The 23,576-nt window shown below is 29.4% G+C and overlaps 1 protein-coding gene and 1 pseudogene across 2 annotated transcripts; both read right to left on the bottom strand.

The window, feature by feature from the left end:
• LOC147906849 (ATP-binding cassette sub-family C member 4-like) overlaps nt 1-23,576 on the bottom strand; it is an 86,617-nt pseudogene that overhangs the window by 12,065 nt on the left and 50,976 nt on the right.
• LOC147906853 (uncharacterized) lies at nt 4,988-18,745 on the bottom strand. Of its 2 annotated transcripts, XR_015548017.1 has the most exons (8): nt 17,540-18,745; nt 15,496-15,761; nt 13,095-13,256; nt 9,479-9,734; nt 9,248-9,316; nt 7,019-7,137; nt 5,967-6,011; nt 4,988-5,728 (listed from the first exon to the last, which is right to left on the bottom strand). XR_015548017.1 is itself a non-coding variant. In XM_087415218.1 (7 exons), exons 1-6 carry the CDS (start codon nt 17,798-17,800, stop codon nt 7,033-7,035), a joined length of 1,119 nt encoding a protein of 372 aa, XP_087271344.1. In that variant the 5' UTR covers nt 17,801-18,745; the 3' UTR covers nt 5,751-6,011; nt 7,019-7,032. The 2 variants fall into 2 exon arrangements, 1 of the variants encoding a protein (XP_087271344.1); XM_087415218.1 differs by lacking the exon at nt 4,988-5,728 and having other exon boundaries at nt 5,751-6,011.

Here is a 23,576-nt window from a genome sequence, read left to right as displayed (position 1 = left end):
TTTAAGTTCTTTAATGAACCTGTTTTTTTCTTTTCCTTCCTTTTTTGCTGATATAATTTTCTTAAGAGTAGACAGATCAGATTTAAAATAAATTTTACAATGGGCCTAAATTAAATTTTATGTACCTACAGCTCTATGATAGTATTCTTATAATAACAATAATAGTATAATAATAATGATGTATATATATATATATATATATATATATCTAATCATATATTAATATAATATATATTATATTATAATACAATTATGTATTTTTATTATGCTTAAAATTATAATTATAATAATTATAACAGGAACTGGACGACAAGAGAGACTTTAATGAACTCTGTCGAAGATAAACTTCTTTATGCTGAAATTATAATTAAAGTATTAAGAAAGTTATTGTAATTACAATATTCATAATCAGGAAAGTCATCTAAAAGCGCATTCACAGCAAATTTTTTTAAAAGAGTGAAGAAAAAATTTATACTCTAATATCTTACTTAATCTGCACTATAGTTGAGGTGCAAATTATTTTATTATGTTTTATTAAAAATTAAACTGCAAAACGATTCTGTACTCGCCTTTGTAACTTCATAAACAAAGAAACTGAAAAAGTCTCAAGACAATGTTATTTCTAGGAAATAAAATAATAATATGAAGACATAAATTTGTATTAATAAACTCGTATTAAACTAAAGAATGAATAAATTAAGCATTTGTACATATTATTTATTTATAAGTAAACTAATTATAATTAAAAAACATTGATTTACATACTTGACGGTTTTATTTTCTCAAATAAAATACGAATACATAAATTTGAAATGGTCGCGTTTCGCGTCAAAATAGATGAGATACTTTATAAATCGATACTTTATAAATCTAGTGACATTAAAATTGCCCGCACACTACCGCCAGTACATCCATTTTTGGTTTGGGAACTACTTGACTATATTTTCTCATCTGTCGATAAAATCGTATCGTCGAAAGTAAATGTGGTTCGTGTCTGTAATACATCCACAGAATAGAAGCGTTTCGAACCGACTATTCTTCATACGGAAAAAAGAGAAGATTCTCTCATAGAGAATAAATTTTTCTCGTTAACTATACCCGCAGAATATCTTGTTGATCAAATATGTCTTTCTGTTAATTATTGCATAAATGCATTCTATTTATATGGCTTTTAGCGACACGTATCAACTTGAGTTGAAACTGATAATTTTAATTATCTTTTAATTAATTTTATAATCTTTTTCAAAATGGTATAATTTAATCGGAACAAAGCTCAGTTGTTAATTAATATAAATATAATTAATATATTTTTGTTTGATATGATTATACTATTAATATATTTAATTATTAATATATTTTTATTTGATGAGATTATATTAGGTGTTGGAATTAATTCGTAGCGTTTTACAAGAGATGGCACAAACAGTACACTATTTCGTTGTTACCTATAGTTCTGTATACATTGTAAACATCTATCATAGGACGTCATTTGCCGTACATAACCTTTCTTGAAATCATAAATAACAATACTGTATAATTCATTGAATATGTCAAAATTTGTGCCAGATAAAGTGTTTTTGCGGGGAGTTTTGCTTCATTATTTTAATATGAACTAAAGTGCAGCTGAAGCTCATCGTATTTTAGTGGATGTGTATAGTGAACATGCTCTGGCTGAGCAAACGTGTAGGAAGTGGTTTGCACGTTTTAAAGCTGGTGATTTCGACTTGGATGACAAGGAGCGACCTGGTCAGCCGAAAAAATTTGATGATAACGATTTGCAGGCACTGCTCAATGAAAACTCATGTCAAACACTTAAAGAATTATCTACGTCATTGGAAGTTGACTTCTCAACAATAGGAAAACGTCTTAAAAGTTTGGGCATGATCCAGAAGGAAGGACATTGGGTCCCATATGAATTGAAACCAAGGGATATTGAGAGACGTTTTCTCACGTGCGAACTGCTGCTTCAACGGCAGAAAAGAAAAGGTTTTTTGCATCGGATTGTTACCGGTGACGAAAAGTGGATCCATTATGACAATCCAAAGCGCAGAAAGTCATGGGTTAAGCCCGGCGAACCATCAACATCAGTGGCAAAGCCCAATATCCATGGCTCAAAGCTCCTGCTCTGTATTTGGTGGGATCAGAAGGGTGTCATATACTACGAACTGCTAAAACCGCATGAAACCGTTACTGGAGATCTCTACCGACGGCAACTGATGCGCTTGAGCCGTGCATTGAAGCAAAAACGGTCGGAATACTTCGAAAGACACGATAAAGTCATCTTGCTGCACGACAATGCTCGCCCACACGTTGCAAAACCAGTAAAAACATACCTGGAAACACTTAAATGGGAAGTGCTACCGCACCCGCCGTATTCTCCTGATATTGCACCTAGCGACTACCACTTGTTTCGATCATTAGCTCATAGCTTGTGCGAGCAGAAGTTCACATCTTACGAAGATTGTACAAAATGGTTCGATTCCTGGATTTCATCTAAAGATGAACAGTTCTTCCGACGCGGTATTCATTCACTGCCCGAAAGATGGTCAAAAGTAGAAAGTGATGGGAAGTACTTTCATTAATGTATTTTTTAATGCTCATATGAAATAAATAACATTCTTTCATTTAAAAAACGCTACGAATTAATTCCAACACCTACTATTTTTGTTTTTACTCTCTAATAAAAACGAAAAATGACAGTCACTAAAATTTAAAATAGCAAGCAAATAAAAGTATTATAATAAATTTATAAGGTATGAAAAATATAATATATAATAAGATTATGTACTGTCACACTTTTTGTTTTCAAAATTAAAAAATTTATTTAAAGTTTTTCTACTTACTACGTAAGCTATAAATTTAGAAGCTATAAGTATGAAAAATATAGTTAACTTCTTAACTTTTAAGGACTACTGTATCTGTCACACTTTTTGTTTTAAAAATTTTAATACAAAATTTATTTGGAGTTTCTCTACTACATACCTATACAGTTTCTTAATTATTCTATCAATATGTAGTTATGTAGTATCGAAATGAAAAGTTAAATTAAATAAAGTATTTTTCAACTTTTTAACTTAATGACTAAATACTCTTAAATCAAATTACTTTAGCTTTATAATTTTTTTAAATTACCATTTTACCAACCTCCATAAATTACTGACTAAATTACCGAGTAAATTATTGTAAAAAATCATTTTCATCTCTAGTGTTAACTTATATTAGTTAAAAATGTTTTAACATTTATTTCATCGCTTTCTTATCTTTATTAAATGTTCTCTTATTATAATGCAGGCCAATAACAGCATTGTCTTAATGACGATAAAACTATAATATTACTATGAAATGGAAAGCAGAACTCGATTGCATTTTGTCAAAATTTCATTTTTTTAGTTAGATACGACATAGTGTCAAAAAAAAATGTACGAAAGACTCATAATAGGCACTCTGAAATATACAGAAACCATTTTTTCGTTTATATGCTGAAAAAACATAGACATTTCGAAGTGCGAATTATGTTTTTTAATTTATAGAGACGAACAAAATGCATTTGTCTAAAATTTTTAGCAATTGTTTAACAATTTTATTCAATATTTCACATCTTATTGGTTGGCATATTGTTATTTTCCATAAAGTACGTATTTTTCTTGTATGTGGAGTTTCTTTCTTTCTCATTTTTTGAAAATTACAAAGGACAAAATTTGAAATCCTGCTCCTCAAATATAGATATAATAATTATTTGTTCAAGTCGAAATTGTTAAATAAATAAATTCAAATTTTGCACAAATAATTCATTTACCTCTTATGATCACTTTCACAAATACATATATATATATATATATATATATATATATATATATATATATATATGTGTATACTTTTCTATAGTAAAATACATGCATATATGATCGTATTTAATAAATTTGATTTTTGTCGATTTGAATAATTTTGTCAAAATGCTTTATATTCTTTTAACAATGTTATAGCAAATACATGAATTTAATTAAAAATATATGAATACAAAGATTAGAGGTAAGTCAAATAGATATGTACATATAAATTAATGATTAAAATTTCTGAAAAGAACTAAAAAATAGGAAATCGTTAAATTTTTAACATATAATAAATTATTTAATATAAAAATAATTCTTTAAAATGCCATTCTCGGATTTGGATCATCTCGAGCGGTCAGTACTCGAACATTTTTGTACCTATACATATCGAAAATTATAATAATGCATGTATTTTATTAAATATAAGTATCTCTTCGTAACCCCTATTCCACAAGAAAATTGTCCTATCTATTTATTTTTTATAAAAGATGATTTTTAGCAATGTGTTATGTTTAAAATCATAAAAATCATTATGTGTCGCATGCATGATGGAAAGTTAAAATTCATAATTCGCATAATCATCAGAAATGGTCGTTAAATTTTGTGTATAAAATGAGTCTTCAAAATTTCCTTCTAGCACGATTACGACTTTTATCGGTTTTATCGTTTTGTTATTTCAAGTAGAAAAAACTTACTTCATGATACACACGCCGCTGACAACAGTAATGACTGATCGAACTTTCTAGAAAATGCGAGCGCGCGCGCGCGCACTTGCATCTCACTCGCATTCGCGGTGCATTGTTATACATATTAAAATATATATTTTCTTACACGCGAATTTTAATATTGTATTATGTTAAAGATGCAATAAAAATGGTAACTATAATTAACATCCTGCCAAATAATCATATTATAATAAGCGGTCTAGAAGATTTGGAATTCACACCCTCCTGTAAATAAACTATTGGAATTTTACGAATAGTTTAACTTTTCTTTGCGGATAGATCTTATGCATTTTACGTGACATCAGTATTAAGTTCGCTTTCTATTATAAAGATTATTCTTCTTTGTATTGGATGCTAACCAGCGTATCACAAGGTAAAGATAAATTTGTTAAATTTTATTATATAAATTTTAATAAATTTTATAATCGCAAATTATCAATTAAAAGTAAATACAATTTATTCATTGTTAATATTTCATTCCGTTTATCGATATTACAATAATGATTGGTTTGATAAAATTTGTGTTACCATACATATATTTTCAACGCTTTCATATAATTTCGCATTTTCAATTTTTTGATTATGCTACTACGTAATAATATCATTTTTATTGTATTTTGAACGGTATTTATAATTGTATCTTGTTACATATACTAGAATTACTCGTTAATTGGATAAATTTTTCTTGTTAACTACTCGCAGAATATCTTATTGATCAAATATATATTTTGTTAATTATTGGGGCATTTCGTTTCATGCATAATGTATTATTTTTCTGTGTTGTTCATCGAAATATAAACATGGATAAATGATGGATAATTTGAGCGCATCATGCATCCATAATCTATGAGGTACTTACAAAGTATTATGTAGGCAACACAGAGAAATTCAAATTAATGTTATTGCTATAAGTTTCAAATTTCTATGCATTTTTCTCAAAATTATATTGATAGCGGAAAGAGGAGACATTTTTGACTCATGATACATACCATTTTGTTTCAATTCACTATAGGAAACAACACAGCGTGTTACAACATATTTGCCCGATTTGTGTCGACTGACACAATAATTGCACTACTAGAGTGCGCTGAGATTAAAATAACTAATTGTAATAATTAATCATAAATATTTAAATAATTATGAGTTATCCTCATGAAGAGTTCTAAAATTAAACTGAAAAATATTAAACAAATCCTTATAATGTAATAAATAATATAATACTTATAATATAGAGTTATAAAATCTCGAATCTTATCATAACAATCGGAAATTCTTTCTGATTGTTATGAAGAGATTTTGATTTAAATAAAATATATTTAATTATATACGCGCGAGCGTCTTGTTCATATCAAACCATAATTAAACAAAATTTTTCATGCATTATTGCGAGAATAGAAGGTCTGTTACATACCTCCGTCCTAAAAATTATTGTTGCGGACAAAACTGTAGAATACATCTAAAAGAAAGTACACTATCATTATACTTATTGAAAATAGGTTTGTTAACCTTTTCGCTCAGAAAGCGGAATATCCACTATTAATTGGGGATCCCATGCTAAAAGTATATACGTGAATAGTCTTGGACGTTTAAAATTACGTTTTACGCCTGAACGTCACCTTGACATATTTAAAAAAAAAAAGAACTATTCCCAAAACAAAATGATTATAATTTTGTAAAATGTTTTTTAATTACCCCCTTTATGCCAGTAGCATTATAGACATCAACATACTACTACTAATTATGTTTAAATATATATTATTTGATAAAATTGGTTACGTTTGGCTGTATATTACTATGCAAGATGATTTGGCGTAACTCTTATTATAAAGGACTTATTATAAAATAATTTGTTCGCGAATAGCCAGCATTCGTCTGTACGGATCGCTTCGTGGATGCCAGACATAGGCGGCATTACGAGCGAAAAAGTTAAATTCAAAAGAATTAATTATCAAGAAAATCTAGAATATGTTTTATTTTATATGTACATATTTATTCTATTATACATGTATATATAAGATGGAGCAGTAACTCTATTCACTTAGAATGATTTCGCTATTTTTAGAGATATGAAATGATATATTTATTGAAGTTATGTAGCATCAAAAGGATATAATATACTACTAATGGTTTATCTATGGATGCAGGCGCTTCGAAAATTTCAAAATTTTTGCCACCTTAATTTTTTAAAATAAAATACAATGCAACTTTAATAAATATATGTTATTATATATTTAAAAACAGTGAAAATATTCTGAGAGGATATACTGTCTCTCTCTATACACACACACACACACACATACATACACACACACACGCACACGCACGCACGCACGCACGCACGCACGCACGCACGCACGCACGCACACACGCACGCACGCACGCACGCACGCACACACGCACGCACGCACGCACGCACGCACACACGCACACACACACACACATGTATATACGTTTATTACTTACTTTTATATTTTTATTTAAAATAGAACATATACCCAGAAGATAAAACTATATCCAAAGCAGAAATGTCCCACGCCAAATTTTACCTTCCTCTGTTTTATTTGCAATATAAACTGCAAAACCTAATTGAAATAAATAATTTAATAAGCGTTAAATATATACTACTATTCTTGACAGTTCGGACACTTGCATAAATTTTACCAAATAGATGAGTACATTTTAAATATTATTTTAAAACATCAATTACTATACTTTGTCAAAGAGCAACCCTATTCCTTACATTTACTGACATTTTGTTATTTTTAATTTCAATATGTATCAAAATCACCAAATTTATTAGTTTCAAAGTAAAATTCATATTAATGTATGTACTTTGTAAATAATAAATTAAATTTGAATCAAAATTTATTATCAAATAAATTTTTAAGAGTTAAGTTATTTAACTACAATGTTTGAACAACCCACCGCGCGGGATGTGACTTTGTTGTGATGTGGGGACTCACCCTGGGCCGTCCCCGAGCTCAGGGCAACCTTAAGCACTTGACGGAGGGGGGACCGGATGTCGATCTGGAGTGCTGACCTGTGCGGGCTAACCTCGGTAATCGGGACAGTGAGCGAGCGGGAAGATTCCGTGCATGGTATTCTATAGGGAGAGGGACTCCGTGATCTGGGGAGGAAGGACAGTAGTAGTTAGCTCGACTCTTGCGGATATTAAGTTTGACGAGAGTCTTCGGGCACTGGAGGTCCACATGGCAGCCTACCGGAGTAAGCCGATGTTGGAGGACTTCAATGCCCGAAATCCAGCGTGAGATCCGGAAGCCTCTAACAGGAAGGAAAATCTGCTGATGAACTGGACGGGCATACAAGATCCGTGCCTCCTTCAACCGGCAGGGTGAGCCCACGTGTGTGCATTCACATGGCAGGTCCTGCGTGGACACTACGTGGACGTCGTGGAGTATCGCCGGACGTGTGTGGAGTGGCGGGTGAGGTCCCGCCAAGAGGTCCCGCCAAGGGCGGGAAGATCCCTTTCAGATCATTGCTACATACAATGAAGGTTAAGGGTCTCCAAAATGCAATCGTTGGGGGGATGGATAAAGAGACGTGTTTTCCTAAGTGGAGCATTCTACAAAATAAGGAATGATTTAATGGAGGTGAAGGCCTTCGTCAAATCATGGATGTCGCAGGAAGCGACGGCGGAGGCTCACGGTGGAAATATCAGATCTCGTGACGCAGGCGGATTCTGCCGGTCGGCCGAAGATCTATTAGTGGAATGAGATCACGGCACTGAGAGAATCTTGTAACCATATACGAAGAAGGCTGACGAGGACGAGAGGCCATGTAGCGACGTTTCCGGAGATAATCCGAGGATTATAGAGGTGAGACACGTGATGAGGAATATCATCCGGAGGAATAAGACTCCCTCTGGAGAAATCTCCTGGATACCCTAAGCGGATCCATGAGAGATGCCCTACAAAGAGCAAGCTGAGAGAAGGGGAGCGGGTGGTCATTGAGACTCTCTCACCGCAGATGGTAAGGGAGATAGTGGGAATACTGTTTTCTTAGAAAGATCTCTGAGAGAGGGAACCTGGCCCCTGCGAGTAGGAGGTCTATAAAAAAACAAATTAAAGATAAAATTTCACTCTTTCGAAAGCTGTAAACTCCATTTGTGCGTAATTTTTAATTGGCGCCATGGAATTTTGCAAAATTCATAAAAAATTTTTAGAGTTTATGCATCTTTATTTATGTTTGTGTAACTTTATGAAATATTAGTAGTACCGTTTTTTGAAGTACCGATCTGAAAAGTAGAGATTTCAAGCTTTAAAATACTTTTTTAAAAATCTTGATACAACAATTTCTCACTGAGTTGTTGCTATTCGAAAATATTAAAAATTTGTGAAAAAAACTTAGAGTGACCAGGTTTACGTGTGAGTGTATACAATCAATAGTGAAATTGATAGTATAATAATAAAATACGTATTAAATAACTTTCAAAAATTCGCTTTTGTTGAATATAAAGTAAAAAATAATTGTTAAAACTTTTTCTAGATTATCCTTTGTGGCGTTAGAATGTGTGTAGAAGTACTTTAAAATATATAAAAGAATAACACAATTATTATGTAATGTCCCAATTTTGTACATAATCATTCGATGAAATTTATGTCCGCTTTTCCGAATTTTGAGTACTAGTAAAATTACACATAAAACAGTTACAATTTTGTTGTAATTATTTACCTGTTCACCTAAGTCCTCATCAAGATTATAATTGGACAATTTGTAAAGAATTGTTACTGTCTCATTTATCTAAAATTATATTAACGTAAAATGAAAATTTGTAGTAAAACTGTAAACTTTGCATTTATTTCGCCATTTCAAACAAAATTTTGATATGTCTAATTTCATTGTTGCTTGTATTATTATTATTCTAATTATAAATAATTATTAATTCTTTTAATCTAACTATACCTTATGGTAAACAGTTTGACACATGTAGTTTAATATGAAAAATATAATGCTATACAAAACGAAATTAAAATAGTAATCTAAACTCATGATGATATAATTAAATGTCCATATAATATGACGCTGTTCAGTCAATTGATACATTGATAGACAGAATGTTACAGCGTTATTAAAATACCATATCATTTGTATTAATATTTGTACTTTGAATACTGTGTTTAGTTTGCGTGATATATAGCATAATTGTAAATGAACATGCCTGTAAATAAATTGTAATTATTATAATTAATCAAACCGTAAGACATATACAAGAGACATATACGAGAAGTACTAAACAAAATATATTTTTAACGTAGCATGCGATATAAGCTATAGTGTTATAACTTGCAGTTCACAATGTGTGATTATTTCACGTAATTGAAATTAATTTTTGTATACATATGTATATACATATATAAAATATCTCGTTTTAACTGCTGCATCAAATTATTTAGAAACAATATAGAAAAATGTATTTCAGATAAAAGTAAAACGATTTCGAGGAGGATATATTTTTTTAAATACTTTTGAACAAATTTTTGTTACATTTTTTTTTTTTTTAGGTGAAGAGACAACTAAAAAATGTTAGTGTACAATTTAAGGATTAGACGCATAGTTCCTGCAAAGAAAACTAATTTGAAAGTATGTTTAATATTTCCATTTCAAATAAAATATATACATATGAATATACGTATGAATAAGATTATATATTTTTTTAATAGCACATTTTTGTAATTTATTTATTTTAACTGTTATTAGTTTTATTGTTAAAAACTAAAATTTTTTTAATGATCAAGGAATTTATATTTTATGAGTACTTTAAATATTCACATAAAATAATTTATGCAAAGCTTCATTGCGATTCACTGATAATTACTTACTAATAAATTACTGAGTAAAGTAACTTAGTTATAAAGATATAGAAATAAATAAATACTTCGTTTATGTACTGGACAACCAGTTCATGCATCATAATGTAACTCTATATAAATAATTATAAATACATAATGTACTTATATTGAATTTTTTATCATTCATTTTATATATCTATATCCGTTGTAGTATTATATTCAAACGTGATTTTACTTATTTATTTTTTTTTGGTGGAAAAATGCATCACAAGAAGGTATTAACACGACTAATTTTAATATTTCCTCACCAATTTATTACAGTGTATAAATATCATTTAACATTCACAAATATTAATTATTGTAATTTACTAATACATAATCAGCGAAATAGTTGCCAATGTAATCTATATGTTCAAATAATCTATTCGCAAAAATGTATACGTTAGTGAAATTATTCATAATTAATACAAAATACATTTTATTAATTATTGAAAAATAAAATTAATTTTCAATTTCTTTAACGAATCATTGTAATGTATTCATTACATCAAAGTTAATTAGTAATTAATATAATACATTTCAAATAAATTAATATAAAATAATCAATTATTCAATATATAATGTATTATAGAACCGTAAATGTGACAACACAAACTATAGAAATCAAAGCCTTTAAAAGTTGGATCTTAATGCTTGTATGATTTTTGTGATGTGAATACTTCATGTGATGCATTCTTTCACCATAAGTAATTTTTCTTATAAATGAAAATCACGAATCATTTCTGTCACAAATCCCACAATTATCTTTCCAATAATCTCTGCTCTTTCAGAAAGCATGGAACTTTCCACTTTTTCAAGTAGTCGTATTTTGTATAAAATTTGACCACAAATTTTCAATCCATTAGTTATATTTTGTTTTGAGAGCGACAAAGATGTTGTTTCATTTTGATCAGCATCAAAAATAACAGTTTTCACTCTATTAACATGTGCGATTTCATCGAACATTTCTATCGTTTTCCATGTTAGTAAATTTTATTAAAATACTTCTTCAGTTCAGAAAATCACTGTGCGAGTGAATCGAATGCTTACTGAAGTGAGCAATATTTCGATTGGCGCGCGGTCTACTTGCTGTGTTCAAAATCATCATCCGAGATTCAGAATCTAGATGTAATTTTATCCTTAACATTCGGCGAAATAAAATGAAATTTATAAAGGTATTGATATTTTCCTATACACATTTCTCAAATTATTACAATATTTATTTAAAAAATCGATTTCTTCGAAATTATGGGCCAATGGCTAAAACGGCCGGACACGTACCGTTTCTTTTCTCCCTTCAAGAACAACCTGTAAAAAGTGAATCAAAATTCCCGACACTGATGTTCCATTGTAAGTACAATTTTAAGAAATCCATTGCTTCTTTGTGCAAACTATTATTTAGTCTATGGACTACTATTTCATAAATACAAATTGCACAGCTTTTATATGAAGCAAATATTATTACGACGTAACAGCTAGAGCATCATATTAGACAAAGAAATGATAAAGAAAATCTCAGTTTCGAAACTTTTTTGTTCTCAGCTTTGAGACTCTACTTTGCAGATACGTATTAATCCGTATTTTTTAATCCTGGAAAAGGATTTTCGAAAGAGTAAGAGAGAAAAAAGTAATTGTTATGCAAAAATTATATGTGTTTCGATTTAGATGACTATAGAATTCACTTCCTTCTTAAGGGACCCACTCTCCCTCTGCTTAAGTGCAAAATACATTACTACATTATGAACGCATGATCGTGTTTATTTATCTGCAATTTGTTGAACAATTTGTTAAAATTATTTATTTTATTTTTTCTATTTTATCATATTCTAGCTAAGCTTTCTTCTTATATTATTTTTATTTTGAAAGCAGAGCATATGTGTCTTTAAGGTAGAGAATTTGTATTATAAAGCAAATAATATGTATTTTGAAGGACAGAATTTGTGATTAAACCAGAGAATTTGTCTGCTTTACTCCACTTGGGAAAAATACGAAAACTTAAACATACGTATATATTATCAATTTTAATGATAGCTTTTTAAAGAAGAACAAGCGATGATTAAAAAACTTGTAGAAAGTTACTTAGGATCATGACCTTGACAATACGTTAAGGTTATCGAAATTGGCAAAAGGTCGCTCATTTTTCTAAAGTTTAATCAATAAAATACATAGATACAATGAATAAATTTGTTAAACAAACAAGTATGTGTTTTCTTTACACCTGATTTATCTCATTATTCTATCATAAGAGTATTAGGATATTACGATTATCAGAAAATTAATAGTTTACGAGATATTTAATGTATAATATCATGACAATTATATGTGCCAGAAAAACCTATAATATATCATAAATTATTAATTTTTTTTAATTTCTGACTTAAAACCTGTACATGTAGAATGATTATAGAGAAATCATATTACGTAAAATATCATATAATTCTATTTTATAAAGCGCAAATAAACATTACATCTTTTTCATTGCGTCTCTCGTGGTATCTAGAAAAAAACCTCTATTTAGAAAAAAATAACGTGATTACATTAGGCCTCTCTCGAAATAGTTGCACTTTCATAGAAAATATTTGTTATACTTTTTAAAATGTCAATGTGAAAGTTAGTTTAAGATATTCTGTATACATATATACATTAGCGTCACATATGTGTATATAGTAATTTTATTAAATACTTATTACATTATAATCCATACATATTGAATGTGATCCTTAGCTCCTGTTATCTGCTGATGCACAAAGATGGATCTATTTTGTCTTTTGTAATCTGCACTGTTTCCGGACAGGTTAGAACAGAGTACATGTAAGAGATCATTGACTCGATGAAATCTAGAGCTTGTGTATCTAAAATGAGTGAAAAAGACTCAGTGTCTTTCATTAATATTATGACATATGCATTATGTATAAGCATATACTAATTGCGTTAATAAGTAATAAAAAGTAAATCATACTAAATTAGAATTTTTTAATTTTTTTTCATGTTTTAATATAATATTTTATATATTATATATGGAGTAGACTTTCAAGATATGTTTTCTCCAAAATTTATAATTTAGTTAGTCGTTTTAATTTATAATTTGCTTTCAGAAAATGAAAACAAGAGCTACCAGAAAAATACGCGTCTTACAGAAAATAACAATTTATCAATCAGTAAGTTAAGAAATGTTAAACAAAAATTGCCGAACAATTGATAAACACATTAAACAAATTTATTCTGTTATAATGATCTTTACGTTTTAAGATTTAATAAAAATCGATTCTTTTTGCTTTCTTTGAATGCTTATATCCCACAAAAACGTTTTTTGGGAGAAATAAAAATTGTCCAGGATATCTGAGATAAAATGACGTCGTGTTTGGGATCGCTTGGTTGATTCAAATAGACCGTATCAACCAATTGCTAACCGGCGCTCACCATTATTTATGTTCAATCTTTCGAAACCATTCTAGAACATTTCTTTCCAATAGAGTAAAGTTTCGTTTACTCTAGCTGAGCGTTTCGTTTCTAACCGAAAATGAAAAAGTATACCTGTACTAAAATATTTCAAACTTCATATACGTTTTTCCCGAAACCATGTTTTCGAATATGGTGATCATGATTCCAAAAAAACCATTAGTCCGATTGACCATTAATCTGACTTTTACTTTTACGATTATATTCAAAGAACAAATCATTATCGAAACTAGAATAAAACTACGTTAATTTTTTTTTATTCTTTTGAAGGTAAAATAAAAGGAAAAAAATTAGAAAAAAAATTCAAATTATTTTTTTAAACTGTTGTCATTTTAAAAATGCATATGACATTAATTATTTTAGTTCGAGCGAGAATTACAAGTCCACACTCATTTAAAAAAAGTTTATTTTTGCTTTCAGATCAACGATATGACCTTGATCATCATTTGATCGTATTAGCAATGCAGGCCTAATTTCAATGTCACCTTATTAGTATTCTGTAAAAAGTTAACATTACAAAAAATATTTTTTTACATATATATTTATACTTTCTACCTATATTAGTTCTTATGTATACTTAAATTTTTATTCATTAAACAAATTCTCAAAGAATGCCTTCAAAGTCGACTCTCAGATTAACGTAAAGAGCTTCTTAAAACTTTAAGACCTGTCATTAAAGCATCTTTTTTTTTAAAGGACCATGTCATTTTTTTTTCTTTGAAGGAAAACTTTTTCCAAATATCCAAAAGGATATCCGGAAAATTTGTTATCCGATCGGGTAATTGGATATCCAAAAAGAATTTGACGACAGATATCCGATATCCGGTACCCCTTAATTTACTATTCGGAGCATCTCTAAATAATAATATATATAAATTAATTATGTTCTAATATCTGGATGTACAATATACGTCATTGGGACGTTTACCTTAACATTTATTTTTATAGGAAAAGTGTAAATTTTGAATTCCAATCACTTTTTGCAAAGATTCTATACCTAATATTTCCTTAACCGAGAGATGCGCAAAGATTGCTGAAAATCTTTAATAGTAAATTCCAAACACATTATGTCATTTTGCCATAATGTAATTTGAAACTTTGAAGTTACATCGCTTATGCTTATCCCATCATAAGCGTTAATGCATCAAAAAAGAAATCGCGGGGACATTAAGAAGTTCGTAAAAATTTCACAGCAGAAACGAGTTTTATACAGTTGTGCTTCCGGGACCGTCCAAATAATAGCATGCACGCTCCAAGCATAAAGATAAAACTTTTATACGGAACTTTTATAATTTTATTTTTTGAAACGCATTTACATCTTTTGATGAAGTACCTTGGATATGAAAATCTGTTCTATTGCTGAGGCATAGCATCTGATTCAATCGTATCGTAACTACATGTCGACAGGTGGTGCAGCTCTCTTACAGCCAAGGACGGAAAGTTACTTTTGCCATTAGTTTTGTCGTTACTTTTTGTAACGATTTTACCATTACTTTTTATGTTACAATTTTACCGTTAGTTTTGTTGTTACTTTTTTGTGACGACATATGTCAAGTTCATTGAAGATAAAAATTCTGATAGTATGTTTACAAAATAAATACACATGTGTACACATGTATGTATAATACTAACCTCAAGATAGTTGCAGAAATCAGAGCATTTAATGTAATTATGTATATGGGGTAAATACCCAGAAATACTACTATCAGATGCCAAAATGTAATGAAGTTGTTACAAAAAATAAAAATAGCATATGCTAAGTCATGAATAAAGTATACAATCATTCCAATTATTAAACGAATTATCCAGCTACGTAGTCTTTGGTATTCCTTTGGCACTCCGAGAGCTTTCAACGTGTCGTCTACTAGATCAAGTTTACGTAAGCACATTTTCAAATCCTTTAAAAAAAATCATATTAATCGATTATGCGACACAGAACAAAATTATTGTAATTTTATATTTGAGTAAAAATTGTTGTTGCAATGTGTACAGGAAATGTGACAGATAAAGAGTTATATTATAATAATGTGAGGCATTAAAATTGATTATTAAAAAAATTAATTGTTAAAAAAATTTTTTTTTTTAATTTAATTCATTGCAAAACTCTATGAAAAAAATTACATGTTAACAAAGTAATAGACAATGTAAAATATGGTATGGTACAATATAGTAGCTTGTAAATAGTTAGACATCAGCAAAACTGCTGTTACATAGCCTACCAGCAATAAAAAACAACATCGTCAACGATACAATGAGTCATGAAGCAATAGTTATTAGGTGCGCAACTAAGTTCTCGCTGTTATTTTGATGCAAATGCCATGAAAATAACAGCGAGAACTTAGTTGCGCATCTAATAAAATCATATACATATGCACGCACACACACAGGCGCAAGCACCTACACATATACCGATTACAGCTCTCTTAAATATTGTTAGGCAATGAAACACGAGGCAGCAGAACGAAAACAGGGGGACAAAGACGAAGAGATTTTTATTGATACAAGAACAGAATTAAAATATTTGATTAAGCAGTAAAATATATGAAAGCAGTACAAAACATAGTGGAATGATAAGTAATTTTGGTACCTTGGTGATAAAGGGGTTAAAAGTAAATAGAATGAAGTTCAGAGTTTAATTAAAAGAGGCGTTGAATAGAAGAGATATAGAGGAATATTGAAGCAAAAAAAAAAGAAAAAACGAGGAACAATATAAATGTAGAATAAAATGTTACACATCCTAAGCCAGCCAGATCTTTAGTAATACACAGATATATAGTCGTATTTACGACTAAGAGAAGCGGAGGCAAGAATTTTGGATACTCTGTACACGATATAGGAGTTATTAAGAGCCGAAACGTAGACAACATCGCGTAAAATAAACGAAACAACGAGAAGAGAGAAGTTTTTGAAAGCAGAAAAGGCTATGGCAAAGAGGATAAATAAGACGTAGACGCGCGTAAGCAGGCACGATACTTGACAGGCACATATGACTCGAATATCCATGAAGAATCAACATAGACACCAAGAATCTTAATAAAGGAGAAGCGTGGAATTGGAACGAAATTAAGAGAAATATCGAAGGATTGAATACGGGATAATAATGTTGAGGAACCGACAATTAACAAGAATGATTTAAAAAGATTTAGAGTGAATTATTAGTTGACCATTCGGCAATAAATTTTAGATTTTTATTTAAAGTAGAACAGGTTGCAAAAGCATCGAATCGGGTGAAAGAATTTGAAAAGAATTACGTCGTCTGCATACATGAAGAGCTCAGAGGATAGAGAAACATTAACACAAATCAGATAAAAATATTGAAAAGTAAAATTCCGTAAATGGAATCCTGAGGTACTCCAGAAAAAACGGCACGAGAAGAAGAAAAAAGAAGAAAAGAATTATATTTCAGGACTTTTTTGTTACGTGAGATTTGTAAGAAAGGAGCAGATTAGCGAGAGAGCCGAATGAGAGAGACTGCATAGCTTGAGTTTAACTAAAAGTAGGTCATAGTTAATAGTAAAGGCTTTTATAAAAATGTTTTATCATTTGGTATTTGCGTGTAATTGTGAATTTAAGACTCCTTTAATGCTCTCAATTAAAAATATTAAACAAAAAAAAATTATACTAAAAGATCAAATATTATTATATTGAGACCAGGAGTATATTTTAAAATTTGTACCTTAAAACGACTGAAGCAAATGAGACTTAATGTAATGCCAAACAACGGAATGAAATCGAACATGTATATGATGTTTTCTTGCAAATGACTGACGCATGCTGGATAATATAAGAAGTATATAAAAGAGCCCCATATGGCCAAAGCATATAGGTAAGAAAGATATATCTTAGGTTGTCCACGAGGATATTCGAACATGTACAAATTGCAAAACGATCCAATGATTAATAATGGCGTCAACGCTCTTTCTAGCGTCTCTACCATAATTTCCGAGCCGTCGACTAGTATTTTAATTGAATTAGTTCTTGCTGCACGAGGCACAAACACGTTTTAATATTTTATACAAGATTTTCAGAAATAGTTTTCGCAGTTCCTCTAGGAACTTTGTGGAACTACACTGTAAGATATGTACACTGGAAATAATATAAATAACGTAAATGCCGTTTAATCAACAAGTGTTGGACAACAAACTATTGGACACACTGATAATCTAGATTAGATTGCCTTTCTTTTCACGGAATTTTTATTTATATATACGTAGATTGATGCCACTAGATATGGATCACTCATCTTCACTGAAAGAATAATTCATATTTCATATTTTATATTTTTATAAACATTACATTATGGATTTTATTTCATTTCGGTACTGTTTTATACGTTTTAATGTTGATTGAATTACGTAATGACAATTATTCACAATTAGATATCCATGTACTTATTGCGAATTAATTTACTAAATGTTTTATCTTTTTGGGATAATTTTTTCATCTAAACATGATAACTTTTTTCATTAAATCTATTGCTACTTACTCCTGTAAAAGCCATAAGGCAATTCTTATGATATTACACTTTCTATAAATTTTTTATATATCCTACTTTATGTTTCACGTTTTGTTAGTTAACGATATTAATAAAATGTACTATTGCTAATAAATAAAAAAAAATTGACACTTGAAAAAGACAAAGCAAATGTTAAAGAATTTTGTGATATGCATTATTTGATGTATAAAAAATACTATAATTATTTAAATATAATGTGTGATCTCGAACTAGTGCCTGATCCGCATTTAATGCTTTTACTCTATTATTACAAGGTACGAATAATTCTAACATTTGGTCTTTATACTAAGTACAAACGTGCTTAATGGATGTTTTTTACTTACATGGCTTCTAACGACACATGGCGACTTAAGTTCAAGCTGACAATATAACTTATTAATATAAACATAAAACATGATGTTAATTTTACTATTATTTTTTATTTTTATTCTCAAAATATTTATATATTAGTTGTTGGAATTAATTCGTAGCGTTTTTTTAATGAAAGAATGTTATTTATTTCACATGAGCATTAAAAAATACATTAATGAAAGTACTTCCCATCACTTTCTACTACTTTTGACCATCTTTCGGGCAGTGAATGAATACCGCGTCGGAAGAACTGTTCATCTTTAGATGAAATCCAGGAATCGAACCATTTTGTACAATCTTCGTAAGATGTGAACTTCTGCTCGCACAAGCTATGAGCTAATGATCGAAACAAGTGGTAGTCGCTAGGTGCAATATCAGGAGAATACGGCGGGTGCGGTAGCACTTCCCATTTAAGTGTTTCCAGGTATGTTTTTACCGGTTTTGCAACGTGTGGGCGAGCATTGTCGTGCAGCAAGATGACTTTATCGTGTCTTTCGAAGTATTCCGACCGTTTTTGCTTCAATGCACGGCTCAAGCGCATCAGTTGCCGTCGGTAGAGATCTCCAGTAACGGTTTCATGCGGTTTTAGCAGTTCGTAGTATATGACACCCTTCTGATCCCACCAAATACAGAGCAGGAGCTTTGAGCCATGGATATTGGGCTTTGCCACTGATGTTGATGGTTCGCTGGGCTTAACCCATGACTTTCTGCGCTTTGGATTGTCATAATGGATCCACTTTTCGTCACCGGTAACAATCCGATGCAAAAAACCTTTTCTTTTCTGCCGTTGAAGCAGCAGTTCGCACGTGAGAAAACGTCTCTCAATATCCCTTGGTTTCAATTCATATGGGACCCAATGTCCTTCCTTCTGGATCATGCCCAAACTTTTAAGACGTTTTCCTATTGTTGAGAAGTCAACTTCCAATGACGTAGATAATTCTTTAAGTGTTTGACATGAGTTTTCATTGAGCAGTGCCTGCAAATCGTTATCTTCAAATTTTTTCGGCTGACCAGGTCGCTCCTTGTCATCCAAGTCGAAATCACCAGCTTTAAAACGTGCAAACCACTTCCTACACGTTTGCTCAGCCAGAGCATGTTCACTATACACATCCACTAAAATACGATGAGCTTCAGCTGCACTTTTGTTCATATTAAAGTAATGAAGCAAAACTCCCCGCAAAAACACTTTATCTGGCACAAATTTTGACATATTCAATGAATTATACAGTATTGTTATTTATGATTTCAAGAAAGGTTATGTACGGCAAATGACGTCCTATGATAGATGTTTACAATGTATACAGAACTATAGGTAACAACGAAATAGTGTACTGCTTATGCCATCTCTTGTAAAACGCTACGAATTAATTCCAACACCTAATATATATATATATATATATATATATATATATATATATATGTACACAGTTTTATGCACTTTCATGTATACACTATTATAAATATAGTATTTATTTTCGTAAAGTAAAAGATTTAAATTAAATATGCTGCAAATGTGTAAAATTTGATTTCGGCTAATTGTTTTGCCTTCTCTTTTTTATAATTCATTATAATAATTTAGACATATTATTATAATAAACACGCACATGATAGGAATCGTTCTACATCCTATATCTATACATATGGATGGATTGTAAAATGATAAAAAAGAAGCTAATATATAAAGATATGATAAATTTATTACAAAGATATAATGAACTTATTATGAGATATAATTAAATTATATTTTATGTAATGTAAATTAATGAAAGATGAAACGAATAATATAAATATAAAGGAAAGTCGCCGATACTGTTATACGTTTTTTAAAGCGACACCTTCTTATTTTTCAGGAACTAACTACTGCACTTTATTTAATATTACTAACCAAAACATAATCTGTTAACTGTTTAATTAATTAAAAAATTGTAAACGCATAGTTCGTATATTTTTCACTTGTTTTTATACAAAATCAGCTAAAAACGAATTCTACGGATACGAAAATAAAATTCTTACGATTTTCTTTTGCAAATAATTTAAATAATAGTGACTGTATTATTAATAATATTACATCGTTTGGAATTATAATTTCCTAAATTAGTTTTATTTATATTACTTTTTCTCTCTTAGTTTTTTTAATACGATTTAATAAATATAAAATCAGGGTGCAATGTAAACCGGCATATCTGTTAAACATGGGTTAACTTAATTTTCGTAATGTTGCTTTATAATGCCAAATTATTTCGAAGCAATGGTACATATAGCATTTAGGAAACTATCGCGTTACATATTTACATCTGGCATAACAGCATAAAGTAATTACACATACAATTTAGCAAAAATGTTTTATATCGAAGTGAAAAGAATCTGGAAAATTTTATATACATTTACATGTAGGTATTTTATACAGATAGTTTCTATAAAAAAAAAGAATAGGAATATATGGTATATATTGTTATATATTACTGTCTACTGTATCAGTTTTGGAAGTTATTTTATCGAATGCTTATTTTTGCTTATCTTACGAAAAAATTGATTATTGCAAATAATATTATAAAAACTGCTTATATTATCTGATTGAAAATACTTTTTAGTTAGTATTTATGTATTTAAAGTTTATTGTTATCTTTTGTTATAATTAAAAAAATATTGTCTAAAAACAAAATGATATGGCGGTATCGGCGATCTTTCCATAAATGTATAAAATAATATTACCGTTATATCAGAGGAAATCAAAGTTTTGGAATTTCTGGTTGTCATACGGGTTTAACTCTCAACAAGCTAAGAACTCAATCAAGTATTCTCTTTTCACTGTAGATTGCTGATTAAATTGTGAAAAATGTTCTGCATCAAAAACGTATTTGTTACTTACAATTATAATCTGCCTCTTTTTACCGAACATAGTTATGGCAATAAAAAAGACGTTACTTCGTAATTCCATTTTTGCAGACGCGTACTTTAAGACAAATTTCATAAATTAACTTATTTGAATGTTTGGTTTCAAATGTCTTAAAATTTAGCAATTTTTATTTCTATATTAGAAGGTACAGTATTAAAGCATTTGTTCAATAATAAACATTGTATTATTAAAACATTTACTAAATGAAAATGTAATGATTCTTATTGTTAAGTCAGAATTCAGATTTTCTTGAATCATATAGTAATTTTATGTTATTATTTGTATTTTGTAAGATATCTTTTCTAAACAAAATGTTATAAACATGTATAAGCAATTTATGTATTTTATATTTTATATAAAAGGATTTAATTCTATTTTATGTTGTATTATATTTTATTATATTAATCTTTGTACATTATAATTCTTTTTTTGTATTCTATAATTCGGTATTAAAATACATTGCTTGAAAAATAATAAATTGTATGTAAACATGAAAATATTCAAATCCAACAAGAATTAAGTTAAACATAAAGCCAATATGATATTTAAAATTTGAAAATGAAGGTTGATGAGGAACAGAACTTTAGCACAATAGTAGGTCTGTTCGCGTTGCTTGTACTTTATGCGATCAGTATTATAATATATCAGTATTATAAGAGATAAGTATTTATCATATTTTATTTTGTGGTACGCTGACAAGAATAATCGAAAAAATAACATTTTTAATCCTAATCCGTCTTTACAGTAGATGCGACATATTTACGTTATAATTATGGGGCAGTAAAGAAAAACTGAAGTTATTAGAAGTTAGCAAATAATACTAAACATAAAGTTATATCTTACCCTCGATTTATGTTTTTTTATGATTCTCTTTCTTGTTTTCCTCTTCCTTTTTTTTGTAAATTTGATCATGTATTAACTGGCATAAGAGAACATGTATAAATATACATATATACTATAAAATTACATACAATGACGCATAGGAAAGAAACAAATTTAATACATAATATAACTGATTCAAAGAAGGCATAGACGAAACTTTTTGACTTTTTAATATTACATAATATTTAATAATACATAATCAAACAAATATGATGTTAATTTGCTATATATAGATATTTTAATTCACGAATTTTTAAAATAAAATTTCTAATAGCACGGGTTGATCAGTTTTATGAATCGTTGTATATATATATATATATATATATATATATATATATATATATATATACAGGGTTGGCCATATTCGACGGAAAGATGTTTTTTTTTTCAATCATGGGAAACGTCGTTACTCGATCTAACATCTCTGTCAAAAGTTACAGTGTTACCAGATCTTTCCGTCGAATATGGCCAACCCTGTATATATATATATATATATATATATATATAAAACTTTATATATAATATATAGTATATATATATATTTAGTATAAGATTTTTAGAAGTAGAAAATCTATAAAGCGGTCTGTTCTGTAAGCGTGGAGTCGCTCTCACACTCAGTATTTTACGCCGACAAGTTCAATTCACAATGATCATTATTCTTCTCGCAAGCCTTCTTCGCCTGTTCTAAAAGACTTTGCGCCATCTGATTGCCCGTCTTTTCCACCATTTGTAAAAAGTAACCATGATTTGTCGTGTAACAGCTCATATGGACAACCAAATTCCTATTGACATGACAATTTTAGTTATCAAATATATATAAAGACTTTCCTCCAGGATATTACAAAATTTTCCAAAAAAAAAGCTTGATTATTCTTTGCATACGTAACATTGAATTTTCAGGAAAAAGTATATTGCTAAATCGATTTAAACTCTCTGAATAATTTGAAGTAAATTTTCTTTCTAAAAAGTAAAAATTAAGTTGATCTTGAATAAGAACATGCCAATATTCAATCTTAAAGAATGAAATTTTTGGAATGAGTTTTATTCTAAACATTTCAGAGATTGAAC

Source organism: Acromyrmex echinatior, chromosome 17 (assembly GCF_024713525.1).
Source record: "Acromyrmex echinatior isolate Ae372 chromosome 17, ASM2471352v2, whole genome shotgun sequence".
NCBI classification, from domain to species: Eukaryota; Metazoa; Arthropoda; class Insecta; order Hymenoptera; family Formicidae; genus Acromyrmex; species Acromyrmex echinatior.
This window is presented reverse-complemented; position numbering and strand designations above follow the sequence as displayed.